Source organism: Macrobrachium nipponense, chromosome 12 (assembly GCF_015104395.2).
Source record: "Macrobrachium nipponense isolate FS-2020 chromosome 12, ASM1510439v2, whole genome shotgun sequence".
NCBI lineage: Eukaryota > Metazoa > Arthropoda > Malacostraca > Decapoda > Palaemonidae > Macrobrachium > Macrobrachium nipponense.
The window spans coordinates 33720011-33745412 of NC_087205.1; the positions used below are offsets into that span (position 1 = coordinate 33720011).

At 45.2% G+C, this 25402-nt stretch overlaps 1 protein-coding gene across 5 annotated transcripts in view; it reads right to left on the bottom strand.

Moving 5' to 3' along the window:
- The window catches only part of LOC135224478 (conserved oligomeric Golgi complex subunit 1-like), a 363776-nt gene that overhangs the window by 287750 nt on the left and 50624 nt on the right, over positions 1–25402 (bottom strand). For all 5 annotated transcript variants that reach the window (XM_064263481.1, XM_064263483.1, XM_064263479.1 and 2 more), the window contains exon 3: positions 12520–12690. In XM_064263481.1, the coding sequence (XP_064119551.1) occupies positions 12520–12690 (171 nt within the window). The remainder of the gene's footprint in view (positions 1–12519; positions 12691–25402) is intronic.

Here is a 25402-nt window from a genome sequence, read left to right on the forward strand (position 1 = left end):
AATAAAAATGATATTGTTATGATACAATAAAGTTTGTTCATACTTACCTGGCAGATATATATATAGCTGTATTTTCTGAAGTCCGACAGAATTTTAAAAACTTCCGACACACGCAGTGGTCGGCCAGATGGTTAGTACCCATTCCCGCCGCTGGGAGGCGGGTATCAGGAACCATTCCCATTTTCTATTCATAATTTTTATTTCCACTGTCCCCTGAGGGGAGGTGGGTGGGTACTTGATTATATATATCTGCCAGGTAAGTATGAACAAACTTTATTGTATCAAAACAATATCATTTTGTTCATGAAACTTACCTGTCAGATATATATATAGCTGAATCCCACCGTTGGAGGTGGGAAGGGACAGAATAGAAGGATTTTGGGAAACAAATGCATGCAGATGATTTACATCTTGGTTCCACCTGTTAGCATAGCTGACTTCGTGATTACTGTCACCCAAGTCTGCTTCTGCTTTACTAGAGTTGCCAGCGAGGTAGAGACCTATAAAGCTGGTGCACTCCAGATGATCTGTCAACGGGGGCGTGACCACAATGTGACTAACCATATTGACCATACCATGAGGGCTAAGAAGTAAAATAAAAATATAATATATAAATATATATATCACCACCTGACCAACCTAGCCAAAGTTAAGGTGTGTTAACTAAGGCTTAAGAGTTAAGAAGTCGCCGTTGTCGGCGACTCAACAACTAAATTAAGAGCTCTTCCTAACCATTTTCTACAGGATAGGATGAGTGGTACTTCTTGCCCCCAAGATTGTGTCTGCAGACACGTATGGCCCTAGCGAGCAGCAGATCTCATATGCCATCTTCACATCTCGCAGGGAGTGTGAAGTGAACACAGAGTTGCTTCGCTAAAACATGGTACTCAGGATGTTGCTGAGTGCCATGCTCTGTTGAAATGCTTCCGAGGCCGTGCCCTCACCTCGTGAGCATTCAGATAAAAAGATTTCAAAATCTTTGTGCAAACACAATGAAGGAGCATTTTTGAAAAGAACTCCTTAACACTAAAGCCAGGGTGTTCTTCGATATGGGCAAGTCTGGTCTTTTCGGAACACTGCAGATTGCCCGAATGACTTCGACTTTCTTGAGTTTTATGTAGATAAAACTTGAGAGACCCGACAGGGCACAGGACTCTCTCTGGCTCCTGCCCACTAACTTGTGCCATCCTTGCTTCCAAGCTCCTGGCCCAAGGACAAAACGGGTTTCCATTCTTAGGCCACAACGGAAGGCTTAGAGAGCACACCGCCTTGTGTTCTCTAAAGCCAAAACTTGTGACGATGGCTTAAAATCTCACTAACCCTCTTTGTCGTATCTAGGGTGGTTAGAAGAAGGCCTTCCTGATCACATGCAAGAAGTTAACAGGTAGGAGAGGTTCGAATGCTTTGACATCAAGAACTTCAGACTACGTCTAAGTTCCACATTGAAAGCTTCGATCTGGACATGCACAGTCAGTCCGTCTGTACTAGTCAGGTGACCGACCAGTTGACCAGTCAGACGAATCAAGGACGCAAGGCTGTACCCTGAAGACCATAAGGCACTATTCTTCGCTGAAGGATGATGTCTGGACTGCCTGGGCGATTCAATCTAAGCAAACTTGGGGGTGTATCAACGCAACCCAACGTCGTCAGCGAATCAACTCCTGACTCGAGCTTCTGGTGCCAGGAGAAAGGAGCGAGGAGCAAAAAGGCGATTCAGTCCCGAAGGAAGAATGCCTGACAGTCCAACCTGGTCTCATGTTACACGATCATCGGGGGTGTATAAACGCAACCGACTTCGTCAACAAGAAACTCAGGGCTACTATATGTCGCCTGATCTCGCACGAGTGTCTGACTCCGAGAAAACAGGCGAGACAAAAAGTAGATGGTGAGCGAGTTTCGAGATTCCACAGAACTCAAAGATCGTGAAGGGCTTTGTTGTTTGACAGACGCAAATCTCTGAGCCCAAAGGCCGTCAACAACATATTTGCGTATTCTTTAATAGTTGTGACTGCCAGCTTATCCCATTCTTCAGACGGAAATGGAAGACGGTAATCTTATTCCTGTCAACATCTCAATAGTCTGAACGTAGTCAGACTCAGAGCGGAGAGGTTATAGGTACCTTTCGAGTTAGAGTAGACCGACTCTCTCGGAAAAGGTCCTTGGAAAGTGAACAAGGAAGGATGTGACCTCTGTGAATCCAGGATCCTGAAGGCCAACATGGGGCGATCAGCATCATTGTCGCTCCCTGTGACGTCATAAATCCTCTTATTACATTCCTAAGCGATTGAAAAAGGGGAAAAGAGACTAAACATCCATCCCCGTTCAATATCACAGGATGGCGTTTAATGGTACCGATCCCGGATCGAGAAAAAGGGAGCAGAGAAGAAGAAGCCTCTTCGTCCTCAACATATCGAAGAGAAGAATGAAAGGGTGTCCCTAAAGTCTCCACAACTCTCAACTTACTTCTAAAGAAAGATTCCACTCGGAAGTCAATAGTTGCTGTCGTCGATCGAGACGATTCGTACGGACTTTTGCAATCCTGTAACGAACCTCTAGAGGATCGTTACATTCTACGCCTGTTGTTATAATAGGCTCTTTCTCGTAAACTCGAACAGGGACCGAGAGAAGATACTTCTTAAGATATGAGAGAGCTGTGGAATATCAGAGTTGATCTGGACCACTGGTTCCAAAAACTCGTTTCGAGGACTGGAGGGACGACCGAATTGCTTTTACTTCTTTCAGATTAAGATCCAGGACATCTGAAACCCTATCCAGATGTCCTTCTTTCTATCACCTCAGGTGATAGACGCACTGAGAGATGTTCAGAATCATTCCTAGATCTTGAATAATATTTCAGTTTCCCGGTAGGAAAAAACTGAGGAGGTCTGAATTGCAGTCTATTCGGGGAAACAAACTTCTTCAGGAAGGAAATGGTCCCCAGCAAGCTCATCCATTCCCTCCCCGAGTATGCTTACTTCCCTAATAAGGCTGCGCTTTGCCTAAGCAGGAGAGCATATACATAAAAGTGCAATGTTGCGGTAGACTCGTAGTTCTATACCGTGCGGTAACGAGCACCGAAAGGATTAAGAGATAACTCTGTTGAACATAGTAAGGCAAAACGAATGCAACGTTTATTCATTCACGTAAGAAATCCCCTCAATCTTAGGCTAAAGTCCGTGATTGTAGGACAGAGATACAGTTAGTCAGTCAATCCCGCAGGAGAGACGTAACCGCCAGCACAGAGATACGGTTAGTCAGTCAATCCCGCAGGAGAGAGAGACGTAACCTACCGCGCATGACAGCGCACGATCTGTTACTGGCTCGGTTGGACTGGAGGACAGACACAGCAGCAGCCAACAGCTTACGAACGTCGTCTCTTAACATTATGTCTGGGTTGCCAGCTACCCTATTCTACGAAGAAATAGGTCCGTTATTTTTTGAGCAGAAAGAGACTCTCAAGCTGGTATATTTAAGCGAAACAGAAAACGCTAAATATATAGATGCGTTTGTGTCGTCAGAACACTACCATACAACGGTAAAAGATAAATCGGAAACTCATGGAAGGCTGCAGGGAGTAACGATTAAATGTCCTTAAAATAATAGACAACAGACCTCTCGGTTGCCATCTGAAGAGGTAACTACAGCAAGCGTATATGACTTGAACCAACCAGTAGTAAAATAACGCAAGGCAAAATATGATATATCACAATAAAGTTTGTTCATAACTTACCTGGCAGACATATTATACTATAGCTGAATTCGGAAATACAGCTACATACATATCTGACAGGCAAGTTTCATGAACAAAACTTAGAGAATCGAAGCAGACAGCTCAATCTTCTTATGTTATTGGACATAAGCGTTCATTGACGTAGTCTACAAGTCTATTTCTTGTACGAGTCTGCGAATGACGAATGAGAGCTCTTCCGAATCTTGTCAATAAGAGCTTATTCGCTTACGCAATATCAAGTTAATGAGATGTTTGTCAATGAGAACTAACCCATTTACGGGACAAAGAGATATTTTGTCAATGAGGGGATACCCACTTACTTGACAAAACGATAGTATATTGTCAATGGGGGAAAGTCACTGAATTGACAAAACGTAATCCAGGAAGTCGAGCATTTTATTTTTACGATTCCCGTCTCAAACGAGGAAGGGGCAAGAATCCTGTTAAGAGACTGGGCTTACGGCAGGTAGAACGACGATGTTCAATTCGGCAGCGTAGTCCCGACTAGAAACTAACAAAATCTATCATCTGAAAAACCCTTTCAGATGGGCTAAAAAGCTTGCAAAATTATCCTGGGAAGAGGAAGAAACTCTCCAACCAGCTTCCTCTCCCATATCACAACTAATGCCTGCTAAAGCTTAAAATTTATTGCAGTATGGCAAAGGAAGTCCTGTCTTGCGCTTTCCTGAAGAGCGTCCTTTTGATGAGTGCCTTTGCAAGAATCATACTGAACGTTGCCGAGAGTCCTGACGTGCAGGACGTCGAGCCTTTACATAACCCGTAACTGCCTTATCGCAAAGTCTTGACTGCGGTAGAGAAAACGAGATCTTCCCTTGAGCTTTCCTTAACTCCATCCACCTTTGCGAGAAGCAATATAATATTGACAGAGACCTCTTGAATTCACGAAACCCGAGGTCTTGCTGGGTTTCGAACACGAAGTTGTCTGTTCACTTTAAGCTTCCTCCGAAGCACTGCTTACTTCACATTCTTGAGGCTCAAATCTTAAACAAGAGCTTGAAGAGTTCAACAGAAACGTTCAGCCAGGAGACAAACCTGGCGTGCGCTGGCGCGCGCTCGGCGTCCACTGGCGAGGACGCTTGGCGTCCTGGCGCGCGCTCGGCGTCCACTGGCGAGGACGCTCGGCGTCCACTGGCGCGCGCCTGGCGTCCATCCGAGCGTCCCGTTCAAGCCGAGCGTCAAAAGAAGCGTGCAGAAAAGCGTCACGCTCCTGACAGGCGTCAAAACAAGCGAGAGAAACTGCCTTCTTTTTCATATTTCTCGGTGGAAAGACGTACACGTGATCAGGCGACGTTCGCCTTCTTACTTCTCACTGAAACGCATAACGAGAGAGAGGGGACGTGAAGCGTCCTCTTCTATAAAGCTTCTTAGAGGGCGCGAGTCCTTCCGAGAGCTCCAACCCTTGTGCGGGGAGGACGCCTCGGAGGACGAGAAGCAATCCTTCAGGATTCGTGCACGCACTTTGGCAGTCTGGGGATTTTCATCAGAAACTGCCGAAGGCACGACAGATCGGTGGGGGTTCCTCGTAACCCTCCTTCGGCTTTCGACATGCCCTCTCCCTGTGGTCCTGGGAGTCCGACAGAGGTCTAGACCTAGAGGCGTTATAAGGCCGATCTGACGCACCCTCCACTACACAAGGGGCACTGTCACTGCACTTAGCCACTTCCCTATTGCTCTCTAAAGCAAGCACTTTCGATTCTAAGTTACGAATCGAAAGAGTATAAGAGAAAGGGCAATAACCTCTACAGACACTGTTTTAGGGCCCGAAGGCAACATTACAGGGTTAGGAGTAACAATAAACGAAGTAGCACTCTTCACAACAATGAAGGAGAGCGATCACCTCTCGCAGACATATTCATAACCCGTAGGCCATACTACAGGGTTAGGCAAAATACAGTCTACAGGAAGGTTAGCAGGTTCACTACCCTGACTTTTGTTTACTGATTAATTGCGTACATACGAATCATACTTTTTCCTTACGGAATTAGACATGTTTACTGATTAATTGCGTACATACGAATCATACTTTTTCCTTACGGAATTAGACATGTTTACTGATTAATTGCGTACATACGAATCATACTTTTTCCTTACGGAATTAGACATGTTTACTGATTAATTGCGTACATACGAATCATACTTTTTCCTTACGGAATTAGACATATTTACTGATTAATTGCGTACATACGAATCATACGTCTTCCTTACGGAATTAGACAAAGTCTCACACTCCTTACATGACAAATCTCAAGAAAGAAGCAAGACCCATACCCCTCGTGCATACCAAGTGCGGATTTACCGAAGCTTTCGGTAGCCACACCCTATCTTTGCAGACAACACCCTCTGAAACTAGCCTAACTAGATTCAGATATCTTATGCAAAAATGAATCAAATTCAAATCAATTTAAGATAACGTATGCCTAGCCACAAATCCAAGTAAATAAATTAAAAGACAATTAGGATACTTAGCGGCAATGAAGTTTCCAAATTCCTAAGCCGGAGGTACTGAAAACAGGTGTTTTCAGCACCGGCGACAGAAAAATTATGAATAGAAAATGGGAATGGTTCCTGATACCCGCCTCCCAGCGGCGGGAATGGGTACTAACCACCTGGCCGACCACTGCGTGTGTCGGAAGTTTTTTAAATTCTGTCGGACTTCAGAAAATACAGCTATATATATATCTGACAGGTAAGTTTCATGAACAAAATGCCTTTCACGTAATACATTTTCATACACATTTTAAACAAAAGCATGAACATTTATAAATCGACACATCCATAGCTAAATTTGCACTTATGTAACTCGATATTTTCGGCATAGAACAGCGTCAGAGGCATATTATTTTACCCTAATACCTACGTAATAACTCTCCATAAAATTTGTTAATATAATTTGCATACCCTTTATGGTCTGAACGGCATTTCTACAAATGTATGAACTCGTAGACAACGGCGCTAGCGGCACTGTTAACTGAAAATTTGTGCCGTAAAGATACCTTTAAAATGCCTTATTTTTTTTAATGAATATTTTTGACGACCACCGTAAAACTGATTCGCCGTTGAGTGATTGCGCTGTTAACCGCGGGCTGCCTGTAATGGACACTTCTACCCCAAAACATTAGGAATGGTAATGAATTTGAGAATAGAAAAAATTGCTAACAGGTATATATTGCCTCTAGTTGGCACTCATTTTATCATGTAGTAGCGTGGCAGCATAGCTGTCAAGCGCCTACTACTTCAGTGAGTACTTTGCAGCAAAGGGCAATTCTGATGGCTAGCAAAGATAAAAAACAATTTGCCCCTGCCCAGGGCTCAGCACCACAATACAACCAGAAATAAAAACTGTTGCCTATACCCATAAGAACAATAACACCACAACTACCATCCTATCATAAAAGGACTGGAGGGTACTCTAGCTACCTTGTACCTCCAGACTCCCCAATGACCCAACACCCTATGTCAAAGAGATTAAAAAAAATAGGAAAGGTTGCCTGCTAGGCTTCCTTTCCCAACACCACAGCCAATAAAAATGGACCTAAGGTATTGCACTTATCATATATAGTTCCAATCTCACATAAATAATAGGAAGCAAAGACCAACTTACATTTCCAAAAAGTCAATTGCAATATTGAAGAGAGAGATAAATTGCATCTGAATGCCAACAAAGTGGCCACTGCTCTAATTTCATGAGCTTTGACACTGGAAATAGGAACTGTCCTCTTCAATCGAGGTGTGAGCTTCCTAGATAATGTCCCTAAGGAAGAATGCCGGGGCATTCTTCGACAGAGGTTTGGAAGGGTTTTTAACTAAACACCACAGACTGCTTGATGTACCATGAATATCTTTGGTTCTGTGAAGGTAATACTTCAAAGATCTCACGGGACATAACACACACTCATCATTATAAGGCCCCAATATATTGGTCAGACCATTAAATGTAAAGGAAAGAGGCCAAGGATGAAAGGGAGACTCATCCTTGGCCAAAAAACCCAGGGAATAAGAGCAATTAGCATTCCCTTTGGAGAAGCCTACTCTCTTATTCAAGGCATGAACTTCACTGACCCATTTTACTATAGCCAAGGAAACCAGAAATATGGTCTTTCTAGCTGGGTCTCGTAATGAAATAGAGTATGTACATGGGCTCAAAATGATGACTAGACAACCACTTTAAAACTCGTCTAAATTCCATGAGATGACAGGAACCTCCTTCTGTCTAGAGGTGTCAAAAGACTTAATTAGGTCCTACAAATCTGGATCAGTAGACAAATCCATTTTTCTGTGGTGAAAGACAGATTTCAACATGGCTCTATAACCCTTAATTGTGGAGGCAGACAGGCTTCTAGATGTTCTTAAACATGACAAAAAATCAGCTATGTGAGTTAGAGTGGTCTGAGTAGAGCAGATATTGCGTCTCATACACCTATTCCTAAAGATCTTCCACTTGGTCCGATATATGTACTTTGTCAGAAGATTGCCTTCTACATTTGGTAATAGCTTCTGAAGCTGCTTCTCAAAAACCTTTCTTTCTATGCAATTTCCTGATAGTTTGCAAGAGTAGACAAGCCTCGGTGAAATAGTCTGAAATGTGGCTGTCTGAGTAGCTGAGGTCTTTGTGGAAGAAGCCTCAGAAAATCTACTAACAGGTAGATGAGGTCCGGAAACCACTCTTTTGACAGCCAAAATGGGGCTACTAATATCATCAAGACATCTTGGCGAGTTTGAAATTTGTTGATCCCTTGTCTAACCATGTTGAACAGAGGAAAAGCATACAGGTCTTTGTTCAACCAGTCTAGCAACATTGCATCCACTACCCATGCTAAAGAATCTGGGACTGGCAAACAGAACAGAGGAAGATGATGATTTCTTGAAGAGATGAACAGATCCACCATCACCTTTCCCCAAACCTTCCACAGATCCAGGCAGACCAAAGGATCTAAGAGCCATTCTGTCAAGAGAACTTGCTGCTGGTGGCTTAATTTGTCCGCCATGATGTTGAGCTTCCCCTAAACCAAGCAAGTCACGATTCGTATGCAGTTCTGGTCTGACCAAAGCAGGAGATCTCTCGCAGCTTTGTACAGGGAGAAAATGAGAGTTCCCCTCTTGCTTCCTGATGCAGGACATAGTCATGCTTTCTGAATGGACTGCAACTGTCTCGTCGTGCACTTCTGAAGCGAAGAGTTGAAAGCCTAAATGGACTGCCTGTAATTCCTTACGTGTATGTGAAACAATTCTGTTCTTGGGACCAAGTCCCTGATATCTCCTTGTTCTCCAGAAGGGCATCTCAACCCAGATCTGATACCTCTAAGAAGTTCAAGCTGGGATTCTAAGGGAGAAGAGACTTCCTTTCCAACAGTCTTTTTTCGGAGTTCCACCAAAAAAGATCCTCCTTTATCTCTGGTGTGACAGGGAATGTGAAGGACTCCAGGAGTTTCTTTCTGTTCCAACCAACTTGAAAAAATATTGCAGGAGCGGAGCCTGCCTAGGGAGACGAACTGTTCTATTGACGACAGAGTGCCTAGGAGGCTGAACATTTGTTGAGGGATGGAATCTCGTTTACTTTCTTCAAGCATAACTCTATCCTTTTCGAAGGGTGCAAAAGCCCGAAAATCCAGAGTCTATCGTCACTGCTAAATAATGAATCCTCTGAGTCAGTCAGTTGAGATATCTGTGCATAGATAAGAATTCCCAAATCTTGTGCCCAAAGTAGCCAATCGTCAAGATAGTGGGAAATCATAATTCCCATTAAATGTTGCCACTTTCCTAGGGAAGTAAGAACTCTGGTGAATACTCGTGGAGCTGTCGAGAGGCCAAAATACAGAGCGTGAAATTGAAGTACCCAGCCTTCGAAGACAAACCTGAGGAACTTCCTTTAGTCCGTATAGATTGGAACATGGAAGTAGGCATACTGCTTGTCGATGGATGTCATCCAATCTCCCTGGGGAATGGATGACAGGACTGTCTGGTTTGTCTCCATCTTGAATTTTGTCTTCTGAAAGAAGACATTGAGGGTGCTGACATCCAAGATGGGACTCCAGCACCCTGATGTCTTGGGGAAAACGAACAGGCGATTGTAAAAGAATGGAGAAGCGGTTCCTTTACTATCTCTACGACCTCTTTCTCGATGAGAGCTGAAACCTCGTTCGCAAGGGCCAAACCCTTCTTTGATCCTGAGGAGTAAGCCATTAATACGACAGGCATGTTGACTAAGGAAGGCTTCTCTGAAAAGGGAATGACATATCCCTCTTTCAGTACGTTTGCTATCCACGGATCTGCACCCTTCTCCTTCCAATGCTCCCAAAATAACTGGAGTCTGGCTCCGACTTGAGTACGAAGGATGATCTCTTCACTTGCAAGAGGACGATCTTGATGAGGACTTCTTAATAGAATGAGCCATGAAACGGATGTTCCATCTGCTTGCTTCAAAAAGAATGCATCTGAGCAGGAAGAGGCTGTCTAGAACTAATGGCAGAAGTCTCTCTTGGGCGTCGTCTGGACAACTGTGACAACAAATCTGGCATACTTTTCTAGTGCTGATCCGAAACAATATATTCAGTACTGCAGCTTGGGAGAAAAAGATGATGTCTATCTAAAGGAGAATAAAGAAGAGGCGATCTCTGTGAAAGAGTAACTCCTTAGTCGTAAACGAGCACCAAAGCTCTCATTTCTTGAGGATCCCTAAGGCATAAAGGGAGGCCAACTCCTTGGAGCCATCCCTAATTCCCTTGTCAATACAAGAGAGCATTCCTAGCCAGTCAGAGGAGTAATCACCAGGTAACATGGGGTAGTCTTTAATCTTGCGTGCTAAGGCACCAACTGCCCAGTCTAAAAAGCTCATTACTTCAAAAACTTCAAAGACATTCTTGAAAAAGTGAACCATTTCCAAAGCTGAAAACATGACTTTTGCCAAAATAAAGGCTGACCTCAGAGCAGGGAAGGGGCTTCTCCTGTAGCATATGAAAGGTATCTTCTGGACGTTCCAGAAGGCGGGAAATATCTGGGTGCTCAGGCATCATTGGGTGCTTGGCTCCATCTGGATGATCAGGCACAACTGGGCACTTGGGAGCTGCTGGAAGTTTGGGCACTATCAGCACCATGGGCACTTCAGAGCATTCTACAGAACGAGGGTGCTCTGAAGGAAGAACAAGGACCTCAGGCGCTTCATGAGGTTCTGATGAAGTAACGATCTTGGAAAGACAACAATGATCTTTGGGTGCTGAAGGACTAGCAGGCAGTTCAACGAAAAATGCTCTGGGCTGTCCCAGTGACTGCATGATGGGTACACAGGATCCTTAAACTTCTTGACAGGCACTGACGGAGGGAGCGACACATCTACCGCATGTCTCTTCAAAGGGCAAGGCTAGTCCATTAAGCACCACTATTGTTTAGGGGAAGAATCCCCTGAACTATGGCTCTTGGTTGCAACCTGGGATGCATCAACAGGTTGAACTGAGGGGGTGACTGCCCATGGGTAGACCCCACCAACCTCCTTTGGGCTACCAGTTTGACTTCTCCCATGTGTAGGGGAGTATGTCAGTGACCTTTGCCTAGGAGAATCGGTGGGACGAGCAGCCACCTCCTCTCTTCCATCAACACTTCACAAACACTTTGAGCTACAGGGCACTCTGACACATTCACTTTCCACGAGACTTTCACTGATGAACCAATTTATTCCAATAAAGTGAACCGCTTGTCAAATTTCCCTTCAATACTGGCAATGGGGTTGGGATTGGAAGCCTGGGAGCCAGATGTAGGAGAAAGTGGAACAATTAGAGAACTTAGGACATAGGCCAATGGAATAATAGAAACATGAGAATCAGATTTCACATCAGAAGATTCCTGGCTAGCTACTGATTTACTAGTCTCCACCCCAACAATTGCCTTCTTTTCCTATATCTGGCCAATTTCTTCAAATGAATTTCCAAGGTTTTCCACTTCCTATCATCCCAGTCACTACATTCTGAATATCTCAAGTCAAATGAAAAATTTGTCCACAGCAATCTGCACACGAGTTGTAAGATTCTTCAGTTAGGTGTTTATTGCAGCCTTAAATACATTATCTAAAGAAAGACGAACTGCAGTCCGACATTGTTAAAGAAGGTAATCAAATTAGGGACAGTCAAAATCATAATGTCTCTAGGGAGAACCTACCACTGTCAAAATAGTGCAGAAATGGTCAACAAATGAAAATATTTCACCAATTGCGATGAAAAGCAACCAGAAAAGTCAAAAATCAAAACAAAGCTGCAGCCAACAACTGGTATACTGTAGCCATCAGAAACAAACTGAGCTCTTTGCCAAGTTGTTCCTCTTTCCCCAAAAGTGGGTGGGGTCCTTGTTACCTACCCAAAATCAAAAATTAAAGCGATCAGCAAATTTCAAAATTTAGCTGCCAGGTGAGTGAAAACTCTTAGCTATGTAATTACAGGCAGTACCCGATTATCAGCAGGGATTCCGTTCTCGGCGAGGTGCCGATAAGTGAAAACTGCCCTAAACTGAAACTCGGCAATTTATGGCGCATATGACGTCAATATCCAGTTAATGGCGCCTCTGTTAGGTATGTTATGGTGCCATAACTTTATTATTGGTGCCAATAACCAGAATGTGGTGTGTTATGGCAACAAAAATCACAAATTTCATAGTGCTAGACAAGCCCCATAAAACTGGATCACCATTAACCAAGTCTGTCGACAACTGGGTACTGGGTAAGTTACTTAAATAAAATTAATAAATTGATCCATTAATAAAACCCAAAAGAACACCGAAATACTTACCGATCATTACCGATGACTGGAAGGCTCTTCGTTTTAAATCCAATGAGTCCGCGCTGCTGAAGACTTTCACAAAGACCTTCCATCGTTTGTATATTTTTACATATTGCATTTGCGCTTTCTTGCATCTCTGCTATGGTATCGGCAGCTTCTATTAGGTCTCGATACCTCTCCCTGGTAAAATAAGAGGACTTCAGAAGTAATCATCTAATGTTCAAGGACTAAATATATTTAGCGCCCTAATCAAAGAATGGTTAACAAATATATCTAGTTATTATGTAGTTATAAAATAATATCTAGTTCTGTACTGAAGAATAAAATTTTAGGCTATATGGAAGATTCTTTTACCTTCAATTTCTCACCTTTAACACTAGATTCATTCCTGTGAATTTTCATACATATTGTAAAAATATTCTATACAGTACGTAATGAAGTATCCTCAATAAACTTGGCGTCTAAACAGGAATTAAGCTAAGATGATATTTGTGAACATACTAACACCTAATAAATCACAATTTTTTAAAGTAAATTTTATCTTTCCTAACTATACAAACCCTCAGTCCTTTACATAAGGAATTACTTTCAGCATAGGCTGGAATACAGCCATTAAATTCTTGAATAAGGTGGTTAGGGAGTAGCCCAGATGTAAACACTCCACTTTGCCTTTCGTCCTAGGTTTCAGAATGAGGGGTTGCATGAGGTGGGCCTTAATGTAAAGGACCTCAGGTTTGTATAATTAGGAAAAATACAATTTACTTTAAAAAATTGTGATTTGTTCCTACACAATATACAAACCCTCAGTCCTTTACATAAGGAAGACTCACTGATTGGTGGTAGGAATGTGAGTGAGCCTCTAAAACTGACTGAGTTCTGCACACCTGGGATATTCCTCCTGGTCGTAAGAGCGAGGAGTGCCCTGCCTCTAACAACTTGATCAGAGTATATGAGCTGCATGGTCAAGAGTCAGACTTCTGGGCTTTTGGAAATGAGTGAGGAATCGTAACTCATCCGTAAAAGGGCTGGGAAGAATATTAGAGCCGGAGGCATTAAGGCAAAGTTCTGAAAAGGGTTTGCATTATTGCCAGCCTCCTTCCTCACCTTGCTAGATGACGGAGCAGGATTGCTTCTGTGATTCTGATAAAAAAGTAGAAAGGAAGCACAATGTGCAAGCTTACCGCATCAATCGCCTGACAAGCCAGTGTAAGTTCGAGTCCTATCCTCAACCTGAAGGAAGAGGAGTAGAAGGACGAGGAAGGGAGGGTGGAGAGGCCAGTCACTCTCACATCCTTCTTACCTCTAGAACCCCACACCATAGGCATCTGAGACGTAGTCACAACATGAAACCTGACTTTTGAAGGGTGATGCTGAGAACAACCATAGAAATTGCCTATCTTGTTCAAACGATGTTGAGAGACAAGATGATGATTCTCGTGAGGCATGTGCACATTACACGAGAATCAAGAGCCTTCTAGATACCGTGGTCCCTGTGATGGCAAGACAGAAGTTTCTCATCAGTAGCTGAATCCCAACCAAGGAGAAACAATACTATATTATATAGTGAATGACTAAGGTGAATGTGGATCAAAGACTTCACAGTTGAATTGAGAGAAGTAAACTCACGATTCTGATCATAGAAAAAGTCCCATCGATGACACCAACCAGTGAAGACGGCTCTAATCCCTGTTGTTTTACAGAGGACTGAAAAAGTTATTCTGTGATTTCATTGCTGCTCGGCGAAAAAGTCGGAGCTTGCAATGAAGGGAAAAGGAGTCTTTCAGTACGTAATGAAGTATCCCCGAAGGGAGACTTCTAGGGTGATAACAGGATACCCAAGATGACTAGTTCAAGGCAAACTGGTTGTTCCCAAAACAGTAGCACTGGAGAGGCGTTCAAACCTCTCGGTGCTATCCATCCTGAACAGATTGTTGTACGTTCAGCCAGATCCTAAGATTGAACCAAAAACATAAGTCTCTCGGGTTCGAACTCTGAGGAGTAGACTAGAATTCCTCTTATTTCCTTTTTCATTCCGGTACAACCAGGAAGTAGAGGGAAAAAAAAAAAAGAGGATTGACTGTTCTTGCCCGCTCTTCTCTGAACTTGCAATGTTCTCATTCTGTTAAACAAAGCATTCATTTCCTACAACTGTCGTTTGCAAGACACAAGCAAAAGTTGACCGGAGTTAAATGCAGTAAAAACTGGCGAGAACTTGCAAGAGATAATAATATCATCATCCTTTCATCATGTCTGGTCGCGGCAAAGGAGGCAAAGTCAAGGGAAAGTCAAAGTCCCGCAGCAGCAGAGCTGGCCTTCAGTTTCCCGTGGGACGTATCCACCGTCTGTTGCGCAAGGGCAACTATGCTGAACGTGTAGGAGCAGGAGCTCCAGTCTACCTGGCTGCAGTCATGGAGTACTTGGCTGCTGAGGTCCTCGAGTTGGCCGGCAATGCTGCCCGTGATAACAAGAAGACCAGGATCATCCCCCGTCACTTGCAGCTGGCCATTCGCAACGATGAAGAACTCAACAAGTTGCTGTCTGGCGTGACCATCGCCCAGGGAGGTGTCCTGCCTAACATCCAGGCAGTTCTCTTGCCCAAGAAGACCGAGAAGAAGTAAATCTTTGCTCTTGCAAGGGTCTGCTTTTGCTCTATCTTCTCCGTAATCTAACCTCACGAAGAGGACTACACAAAGGACCTCCTCCTATCTCCCTCAGATGCCTCGAGCGATATCGATCTTGGTTGGCGCCTGAAGGATAGCCATTCCTGGCTTTCACAGGTGGGTCTGAGCCACCAACATGGCTCGGTCCCTTCTCTCGCCCTGCGCCACTATCATGATGGAGAGAAGACGATCTATCACTGATTGTGGATGTACGACCCCCCTTGAGTATACCAGATGCAGCCATGGTTCCATGGGCAGCGCCCTTGGAACCAGAGTCAGGAGAATGAACCTGGGTTCGAACTCCTGGGCCTCTTGAGACACTATATTTTGGGGATAGCATCCAGGTTCCCGCTCTGGAAGGAGGACGTGAGCCGAAGAGACACCTAATTGCTTCCTCACCCCAGGGAAAGGATGCAGACCCTTAGAAGTCTCGAGGCGAGACTTCTTAAGGGGTGGAGAATACTTTCCTCTTCTTAGGACGTGGAATCCTTTGAAGAGGGAGGTTAGGAGGTGTCATATAACGAAGACGAAAGACAATGACCCCGTGAAAACTCCCTGCAACAGTGGAAAGGAGGATACTATGTCATGGCAAGGAACCGCACCAATCAAGAGCAGAGAGTTTGTTTGTTACAGCCGAGCACTTGGCTCGGCAGAGCTGTCTGGTCAAGCCGAGTCGAGGGAGCTGAGCAGATCACCACTACATAATTATGAGTGGTAATCGTCAATGAAGAACTATTACTTCTTCCCAATTAACTATTCTCCTTTGAGGCCGAAGCTGCAAGAAGAAGAATAAAGCGGGATTATGTGTCTGCTGTCCTACTTGTTTGGACTATAAGGTTCAATACACAAGGATGGTACTTGACCATTCACCTAGGTGTTGCATGCAGTTCCAAGCTCTGCATAATTCCAAACCAGACTAAGGAGCAAACTCATCTGTACTGGTAAAGGCTCGTTTCGCTATCCAAGCACTTGTAATAGTGAGCGCTCAGCGAGCGGTAGAATTCTTATGAATTCCCACGCTCGGCAAGAAAACCCTACTCTTGTAAGACAATAATTGGGCAAGCCTTGTCTCGCCCTGGTGGTACTCGGCAATATGAAGAAGCTGAGCACTCAGCTCGACGAGACTTCCGATTATTGTAACATTTATCAGGAATGCCCGTTGACAGTGTGTTTGGAAATCACAGAAAACTAAATCACCCTGTGAACACTCAGAAATTCCAAGGAATTTAATGGCTTAGCAAGACTCCTGATTTTCGTAATAACAGTTACCAGGGATGTCTGTCTCGCCTGAATGTTTGGAAATTATAGAAAACCATAACACTCTGAGAATGTCAGAAATTCCAAGGAATTCAAGCATTCAGCGAGATTCCCGGGGTATTATAGTAACAATTATCACGAATTCTCATCTTGTCCGAGTGTTTGCAGATTATAGAAGACCAAAACACTCTGAGTGCGCTAGAAATTCCAAAGAATTTAAGCATTCGGCAAGGCCCCCGAATTTTGTCAAATGATCATCGGGGTGGGGACCTTCCTTGACTCCCGTAGAAATCTAAGAGGAACGGGCATAAAAACCAGTGCTAAATGTGAGCATTTAAGACTGGAATTCAAGTACAATTCAACAGAATATACACTTGAGGCTCCAAAAATGCAAGAACTGGTCAAAAGGACAGAAAAAGCCAGGGAGACAGTCTAGATTTGACATAAGATTCTTCCTTAACGACGTGGATGTACGTCCTATAGGACCCAAGATCCCTCCAGGATCGTAGTCCCCCAACACTGAATCTTATCGAGAGCAGTCTGCAGGATCCTTCCTATTCACCTCGTCCTTCCCGGCATAGCCATAGGAGGTAGAGCGAATAGGCGAAGAAGACTGGCCGCTCTCGCTCACCCTGCTAGCAGAACTAGCAGGAGAAGCGAGTCCCAGGCAGCTATCAACCTGTGGTGATGGCCAGGACGCGAGTCTAGGAAAGTGTTATAGTCTGGAGAAACGCTTTCCTGAGGAGGGTTACGAAACTCTTGCAAGGCAGGAGAAACATTCGCCGCTACCAATACCAGTTGGTCACACAAATGTGACCATCATCTGGGTGAGGTTGAGCATGCCAGTATTGTCCTCCAATGCGTCCAAGTCCTCGTTGAGGCCAAAACCGCTCAAGAGGATTGAATGGGGGACCCCCTACCAGTCTCATTGCATGCACGGACCCGCGGGACCATCATGTCAACCCTGGGAACCGAGCAATCACTGGGAAAGCAAGAGTCACCTGAGCGACTCCCTCCTTTCTTCCACTCCATGCCTGAGTCGTGACGGTGAGCGGACTCAGTGTCAATGATTGAACACGAATCCGTAGATTAACGTGCACTTGGGGAAACTCGCGAACGAGTGCCCGACACGGAACTAGTCTTAGGGGCAGAACCTCTAGGACTAACAGCAGAAGTGCTAACCGAAGTTTGTGCTTCTTTGGCTCCCGACACGCTAGGCCCTGGGGACAGCATGACAGTTCCTGTTCCTGAAGGAATGGGCAAGCGAGTGGAAGACCCAACTGCCTCCTCAGTTCAAGGACGCAGACCGTTAGAAATCCCATGACGAGACTTCTTAGGTGGGTGAGATTTCCTTCTCCTTCTTTGGCAGGGAGCCTTAGAAGTTGAAGGAGTGGAGGCTGATGAAAAATATGATCATTCCGAAGAGGAAGATGATAATGCTTGATGAGCTCTCTTCCTCCTCAACTTCTCGCAATTCTGCAAGACTTCTTCTAAAGGATGAGGTACATTTACCAGCAGGAATAGAGTTAATAATCACAGGGCAGCGGCGAAAGCTTTGACCAGTGACGAACTCTAGGATAGCAGCAGCAAATGAATATGATTTCCAGCAGGGGAACAGTACACACACTTGAGGACCAATTTCACAGCATGCTACGAGTCACAGGTACAATCCCAAGGTGGATAGTCAACACAAACAGACATCCAACCATCTACTGCTGTAATCAACTATCACCACTGTTAGCCCGTAGAAGAAAATATGATTTAAAAAAATAAGGATGTTCCTCTCGCATCCAAGGGCACTGCTCTACGAAATGAGAGGAGAACCCTCAAACATCAACACCACACGCCTCCTCTTCTATCTTCGTCCGATAGCTAGCGAAAGGACGAAGGTGAAGAAGAAATACTAGAAGAAACAAAGGACAACCCTCCAAAGTTCCCCTCAGTAATTTCCAAAGCATAAGTGTAAATTTTGGATGAATACATGTCTCGTCCTAACGTTGAAGGGTGGAAATATGTAATAAGGGTGCCTGCACACCCTTGTAGCCGACCCTTAATGCAAAGCAGAAAGGTGACTATCAAGGCTGTTACATAAAATGGGTTTGCATATTAATTATTAATGTCAATTAATTATTATTAAACACAGTATATAAACATATTCATTCAAAATAACAAAATGACATTTTTATAATAAAATTAGATTTTACACACTTACCAAGTAGCTGAAAGCTCACTACCGCGGCAGTCAAATCTTACAAATTTCGTGATGGAGCCACCATCACTAGTGTAGGTGTCAGGACCTCCCCACTTTCGGGACCAATAGGTACAAAAGTGCAGAGAGAATCAATTTGTTTGGCCTGCCATGTCCCTCTGTGGGGTGGAGGGAAGGGCTTTAATCAGGTACGTAATTACTTGGTAAGTATGTGTAAAATCTAATTTTATTATAAAAATGACATTTTCACACATGTAACTAACCAAGTAATTACCTGTAGCTGATTCCAGTCTTATGGTGGTGGGAATCATGGGCATGCTCTACATCGAAGACTTATGTATATTAATGACTCAATATAGAAATACGTACTGCCTCTGGTCATCGCTCTCTTGACCTGTAGGAGGTGTGACAGTTTGGCCAATGATCACCCTTACTTTGGTGGGAAATAACTTCTCAGTCATGGAGATTCACCGATGACTGGAGGAAATTATTTATTGATGCCCTTGCCCTGGGCTTAGATCAGATAAAACACAACAAACACCTACACCATAAAAAACAACCAGTGATACCCTACAATAAGACTGGCGAGTACTCCGGGTAAAAGGTACCCCCAGGCTTCCCAAAACTCGACACCAACAATCAAGACAATAGAGGATAGTCAAGGAATAGCTAGCTCCTTATGCTTCCTTCCCCAACACCATGCCAGCCACCAACAACAGACCCAACGTGGAGCAACTCTCATAAACCGTTTCTATGTCTTTCAGATAATGCATAGAAAAAACTGATCTACATTTCCAAAATGTAGAGTTCATAATGGTTTCTAAGGACATATTATGCCTAAAAGCTAGAGACGTCGCCACGGCTCTCACTTCATGAGCCTTAGCTTTAATGGAGGTTAACACTTCTTCCTGGATTTGAGAGTGTGCCTCCATTATCAAGTTCCTTAGGAAAAAGGAAATGGCATTCTTAGACATCGGTTGAGACGGAGACTTTACTGAACACCATAGATTACTTGCAGGTCCTCTAATCTTCTGTTCTATTCAAATAATAGCATAATGCTCTTACTGGACAAAGAAGACACTCCTCCTCCTCTGGTCCTATGATATCCATAAGATTCTTAATCTTAAAAGAACGTGGCCAAGGTTTGTTCACATCCTCGTTCTTTGCCAGAAAACCCCAGGATAGAGAGCAGACTATGTCACCTTGAGAGAACCCTACTCTCTTGTCTATAGCTTGCAATTCGCTGACCCTTCTGGCTGTTGCTAGAGCTGTCAGATAAAGGGTCTTTTTTGTGAGGTTCCTTAGAGACACCGAGCAGAGGGGTTCACAAGAGTCCCCTGACAGCCACTTTAGAACTACGTCCAAATTCCAAGAAATTGCTCTCAACTAAACTGTCTTGGAAATGTCCATGGATCTAATAAGATTGGTAATGTTATTTTTGTGTCCCACATCTATGCCTCTATGTTTGAACACAAGAGTTTAGCATAGCTCTGTACCCTTTGATAGTACTGGATGCTAACTTCCAAGAGGACCTCAAGAATAGAAGAAAATCCGCTGTCTGTGCGATAGTGGTTTGAGAAGAAGAGACATTATGTCTTTTACACCTGTTTCTAAAAACTGACCACTTCAATTGGTAGAGCTTGGAAGTAGAAGATCTGCGACATCTAGTAATGGCTTCTGCAGCTAGTCTTGAAAAGCCTTTCGCTCTAACCAGTCGCTTGACAGTCAAAATCCTGTCAGAGACAGCGTGAACAATCCCTGATGGAACCTGTACAAGTGAGGCAGTTTGAGTAGCGACTTCTTCTGAGGGAGAAGTCTGGGAAAGTCTATAATTAGATGAAGGAGGTCTGAAAACCACTCCTTCCTCAGCCAGAATGGAGCTACGAGAGTCATGGAGACATTTTGATGACTCATAAACTTGTTAATCACCTCTCGAATCATTGCGAACTGTGGGAACGTGTATAGGTCCAGCCCCGTCCAATCTTGCAGCATGGCATCTGTCACCCATGCACAGGGCTCCAGCACTGGCGAACAGAAAATTGGCAGACGATGATTCTTGGCTGTAGCAAAGAGATCTATAGTCAGTTGCCCCCAAAGACTCCACAGATCCTTGCACACCTGGAGCTTTAGTGTCCACTCTGCTGAGAGCACTTGGTTCCGTCTGCCTAGTTCGTCTTCCATGACGTTCATTCTGCCTTGAACAAAGCGAGAAAGAATCGTTACTCTTCGCTGTTCCGCCCAAATCAGGAGTTCTTTCACTGTCTGATAAAGAGAGAAAGAATGCGTGCCTCCTTGCTTGCGGATGTACAACAGTGCTGTCGTGTTGTCCACAAATACCGCTACTATCTTTCCTGAAACCTGTCAACCAAAGTGTTGCAGACCGAGGAAGATTGCCAACAGTTCCTCCACGTTGATATGTAGGGTTCTTTGTTCCACCAACCAGTTACCCAATGTCTGTTGCGACTCCAGGATGGCTCCCCATCCTAGGTCTGATGCGTCGGAGTACAATTTCAGGTCTGGGTTCTTTGGTCGGCGCAACTTTCCTTCTAGTAACCTGTCCTCGGACAACCACCATCGGAGATCCAACTTTATCTCCTCAGAGATTGGGAAAACGAACGAGTCTTCCTGCGTCTTTCTGGACCAGAGAACCTTCATATAAAATTGCAGAGGCAGCATGTGTAGCCTGCCTAACTTGACAAACAGTTCCACTGACGAAAGAGTTCCTAGAAGGCTCATCCACTGAAGGACTGAGCAGGACCTCCGACTCATGAATTCTTGTACCGTGTGTAGGCAAGACGCTACTCTTTTTGGCGATAGAAATGTGCAAAAAGTCCGAGAGTCCAGAATCATGCCCAAATATTGAATTCTCTAAGAAGGAACCATCTGGGACTTTTGGGTATTTATTAGTATTCCCAGTTCCCGAGTCAGAGCAAAAAGTTTCTTCAAGTCCCCTGTGCACTGTTCCGTCGAGGGAGAGCGTAGAGCCAGTCGTCTAGGTAAAAAGGTGTGTTTATCCCCATCAAATGTAGCCACTTTGCTAGAGGGGCCAAGACCCTTGTGAAAACTTGGGGCGCAGTCGTCAGACCGAAACATAGGGCTCTGAATTGATATACCTTGTCTTCGAACACAAAGCAGAGAAGTTTCCTTGACTCTGGGTGTATGGGGATATGGAAGTATGCATCTTCCATATCCAGTCACCCTCCAATCCTCTGGATGAAGAGAAGCTAGGATAGAAACATTTGTCTCCATTCGAAACTTAGTTTTTACAATATATTGATTCAGAGCGCTGATGTCTAGGACAGGCCTCCAGTCCCCAGTGATTTGGGGACTACAAAGTCGGTTGTAGAAACCCTTTGAGCTGTGATCTACTACTAATTCTACTGCTCTTTTGTGCATAAGAGACTGAACCTCTTAAGAGAGGGCTAAACGCCTCTCGGATCCTGCCGAGTACACTGTTAACATTATCGGAAAACTGGATAACTGCGGCTTTTGTAGGAGAGGGATGAAATAGCCTTCCCTTAACACCTGAACCACCCAAGGATCTGCACCTCTGTTGCTCCATTCCCTCCAGAAATAACAAGGCCTTGCTCCTTGTTGGAAGTTTTAATATTGGTCTTCCTAACTGATCTGTAGCCTGGCCTGGTGGGAGTCACCTGGGCGACTCCCATCAGTCTTCTGCTCCGTGCCTGGATCCTGGCGCCGAGCGAACTCGGTTGCCTGGGTCTTGGCTGCACGGTCTCCCGCAGGTGACCGTACACTCGGTACCTCTCGCAAACGAGAGGCCGAGACGGTACCTGGCGTCGAGGCAGAACCTCTGGCGCCAGGAGAGGAGGTACCGGTGTTAGCCGGTACCCCTCCGGTCCCCGTCATCTTCTTCCTTGCGGAAGGAGAGACGGGCCCCGTTCCCGAAGGAACAGGAAGACCAGCGGAAGCCCCAACTGTCCCACCGGAGTGGGACAGACCATTAGAGGTCTCTGAGTGAGACTTCTTAGGTGGGAAGGAGGCTACGTTCTTCTTCTTCGGCTGGGGGCCTCAAAAGTCGAAGGGGAAGAGGCGGCAGAAGATGACGGCGACACCTTCCTCTTCTTCCTGGACTTCCTCTTCGGCAGTTCCTTAGGACAACCGACAGGTCCTCCATTCAGGACAGAGTTGGGGCAGTTGCCGAAGCAACACGGCCCAACTGCACCTGTACGGAGGGACCTGCGGGAGTAGCAGTGGAGAGAACACTTCCTCGAGGAGGGCTACGAAACTCCTACCTGTCAGGTGAAGCGTCTGCCACCACCGAGACTGGTCTCGATGGGGCTGTCTCTGAAAGAAAAGGATTAATTAAAAGAGGGCTGGATGGCCCGCCTCCACCGGTCTCTGTGTGCATGGACCCGCGGGAACGTCACGTCAACCCTGGGCACCGGACGATCGCTGCGAGAGCGATTGCCGGTCTGGCAAGAGTCACCCGAGCGACTCCTACCATCTTTCGCTCCATGCCTGGGTCCTGACACGGCGAGCGAACTCCGCAGTCTGGACCCTGGCTGCACGGTCACCCGTAGGTGACCGTACACTCAGTAACGCTAGCAAGCGGGTGGCCGAGACGGTTCCCCATCCAGAGGTGTAACCTTCGGAACCGGGAGAGGAGATACCAACGGTGGCCGGTACCTCCATGGTCCCCGTCTGCTAGAGAGACAGGCCCCATTCCCGAAGGAACGGGAGGACCAGCGGAAGACCCACCTGTCTCTCGGAAGCGAGACAGACCCTTAGAAGTCCCGTGACGAGACTTCTTAGGGGGGGGAGACCACCTTCTCTTACGGCAAAATCTTAAAAGTTGAAGGAGGGGAGGCATGAAGATATGAAGATCTCGAAGAGGAGGATGACGACACTTGACGAGCTCTCTTCCTCTTCGGTTTCTCCTTCTGCCAGACTTCTACCATCAGGAGTAGATAACCTCACAGGGCAGTGCGACAGCTTCGTCCAGTGACATAACTCCCGGGTAGTAGTGGTAATGAAAATCATTAACAGCAGGGGATCAGTACACACACTCGAGGATCGGTACACAACATGCTACGAGTCATAGGTACAATTCCAAGGTTAGGATAACCAACACAAAGAGCATCCAACCAATACTGCTGAAAACACAATCACCACTAGTCTGTAAAATAATGAGAAAAAAAAAATTAAAGTAATGAGGATAGTCCTCACACATCCAAGGGCGTCGCCCTCCGAAGTGAGAGGAGATCCCCAACATCAGCACACAGCATGCCCATCCTCCTACCTTCTTCCGATATTAAGTGAAAGGAAGGAGAAGTTGAAGTTCCCTTGGTAATTACCAAGCGTAAGCGTAATTTCCGGATGAATACTTGTCTCATCCTCACAATAAATACATATCTCGTCCTCATGCAGGTCTGAGCCAGTGTTAAAGGACAAAAGAATGTAAATAATATGTTGGCATACCTTAGCCGCCGGCTCTTACCACAAGTAGAGGGGCGGTTACAAAGGCTATCACAAAAAGTGGGTTTTTATATTAATTGAAAAACCAAGGACAAACCTTTGTTTAGTATTAATATCAAACACCGTAAATGTATTATTATTTAAATACAAAAAATAAACCAAAAGGATCCCACAGGGAAAAAAGATCAACGACCAGTCAGCCGGAGCTCACAAAATCCCGTCTTCATCGGAAGACGGCCGAAAGTAAAGTGGAGTGTTTACATCTGGGCAGGCTAGCCTGCCCAACGGTAGTTACTGCCTAACCACCTTGTTCAAGATTCAACGGCCGTAATTCCAGCTACGCTGAAAGTATAGTATATTCCTATTGTTAAAGGACCGAAAGGTTTGTACTACGTATTGGAACAAAGTGGAGACCGGAGCCGCTGTCTTCCCTGGAGAGAAGAATCTGAGTAATTCTCCAAGAAGAACGCCAATAGAGAAGCGTAGGCAGAATGAGGTTAGGTCTCTTGCTCTACTACTTCGTTCTCCGACGATATAGGAGAGAACGCCTTCTCCTTATTGCCTGAAGAAGCTTCCTTTTTCATGATACACATAAGCTCATCCAGCTTACGTTTGAGAGGAGCCAAAGACTCATCTACACAAGTCAAAGTAGAATCAGGAGTAAAGTCCAGAACTGATATTGTAGCCATTGGCGCCAAACGCCCCACATTAGGCGTAAATTCAGGCGTCAAGCAAGCCGAGTCAGGTGCCAAGTCTAACAGAAGAGGCCGTCAAGCTTCCAAGAGCGGGCGCCAAATGGGCCATCACGGGCGCTGAGTGGGAAGCATAGTACATCGAGCTGCCAGAGAGGGGTCGGGTGCTCAGGTGCAGGAGCTACTCAGTCCGCCACAGGTGTTACCTGGTCCGATACGGGCGCTACTGGAAATGGAGAAGCTGAGCGATGTACGTCAGCAGTCACTACGAATTCTTGATGTGATGGGCGCTCGGAAAATGGCGAACGCCAGGCAGCCAAAATCTGACGACTAGGCGAAACATGGAAGCTACAAGATGGTTGAGGGTCAATACCAGGCTCTCTCTATTTTTCAACAGGAGGCAGAGAGCTGTCAGAGATCGAGGAATGTCTCTTCAGCAGCCTTGAGGCTGACATTCTGCGTCGTCTACGTCTCTTTTCTGGTGACGCCACTGATAAATCTGACGACAGACGTGAAGCAATGAAAGAGACACCTTTCCAATGGCGCTCTGTCACTCCCTGTGAACTTCCAACAGGTGCGATGGAGGAGGCAGCTGTATAGGGGCAAACCCCTCAGGCCTCCCTTGGACTCCCTGT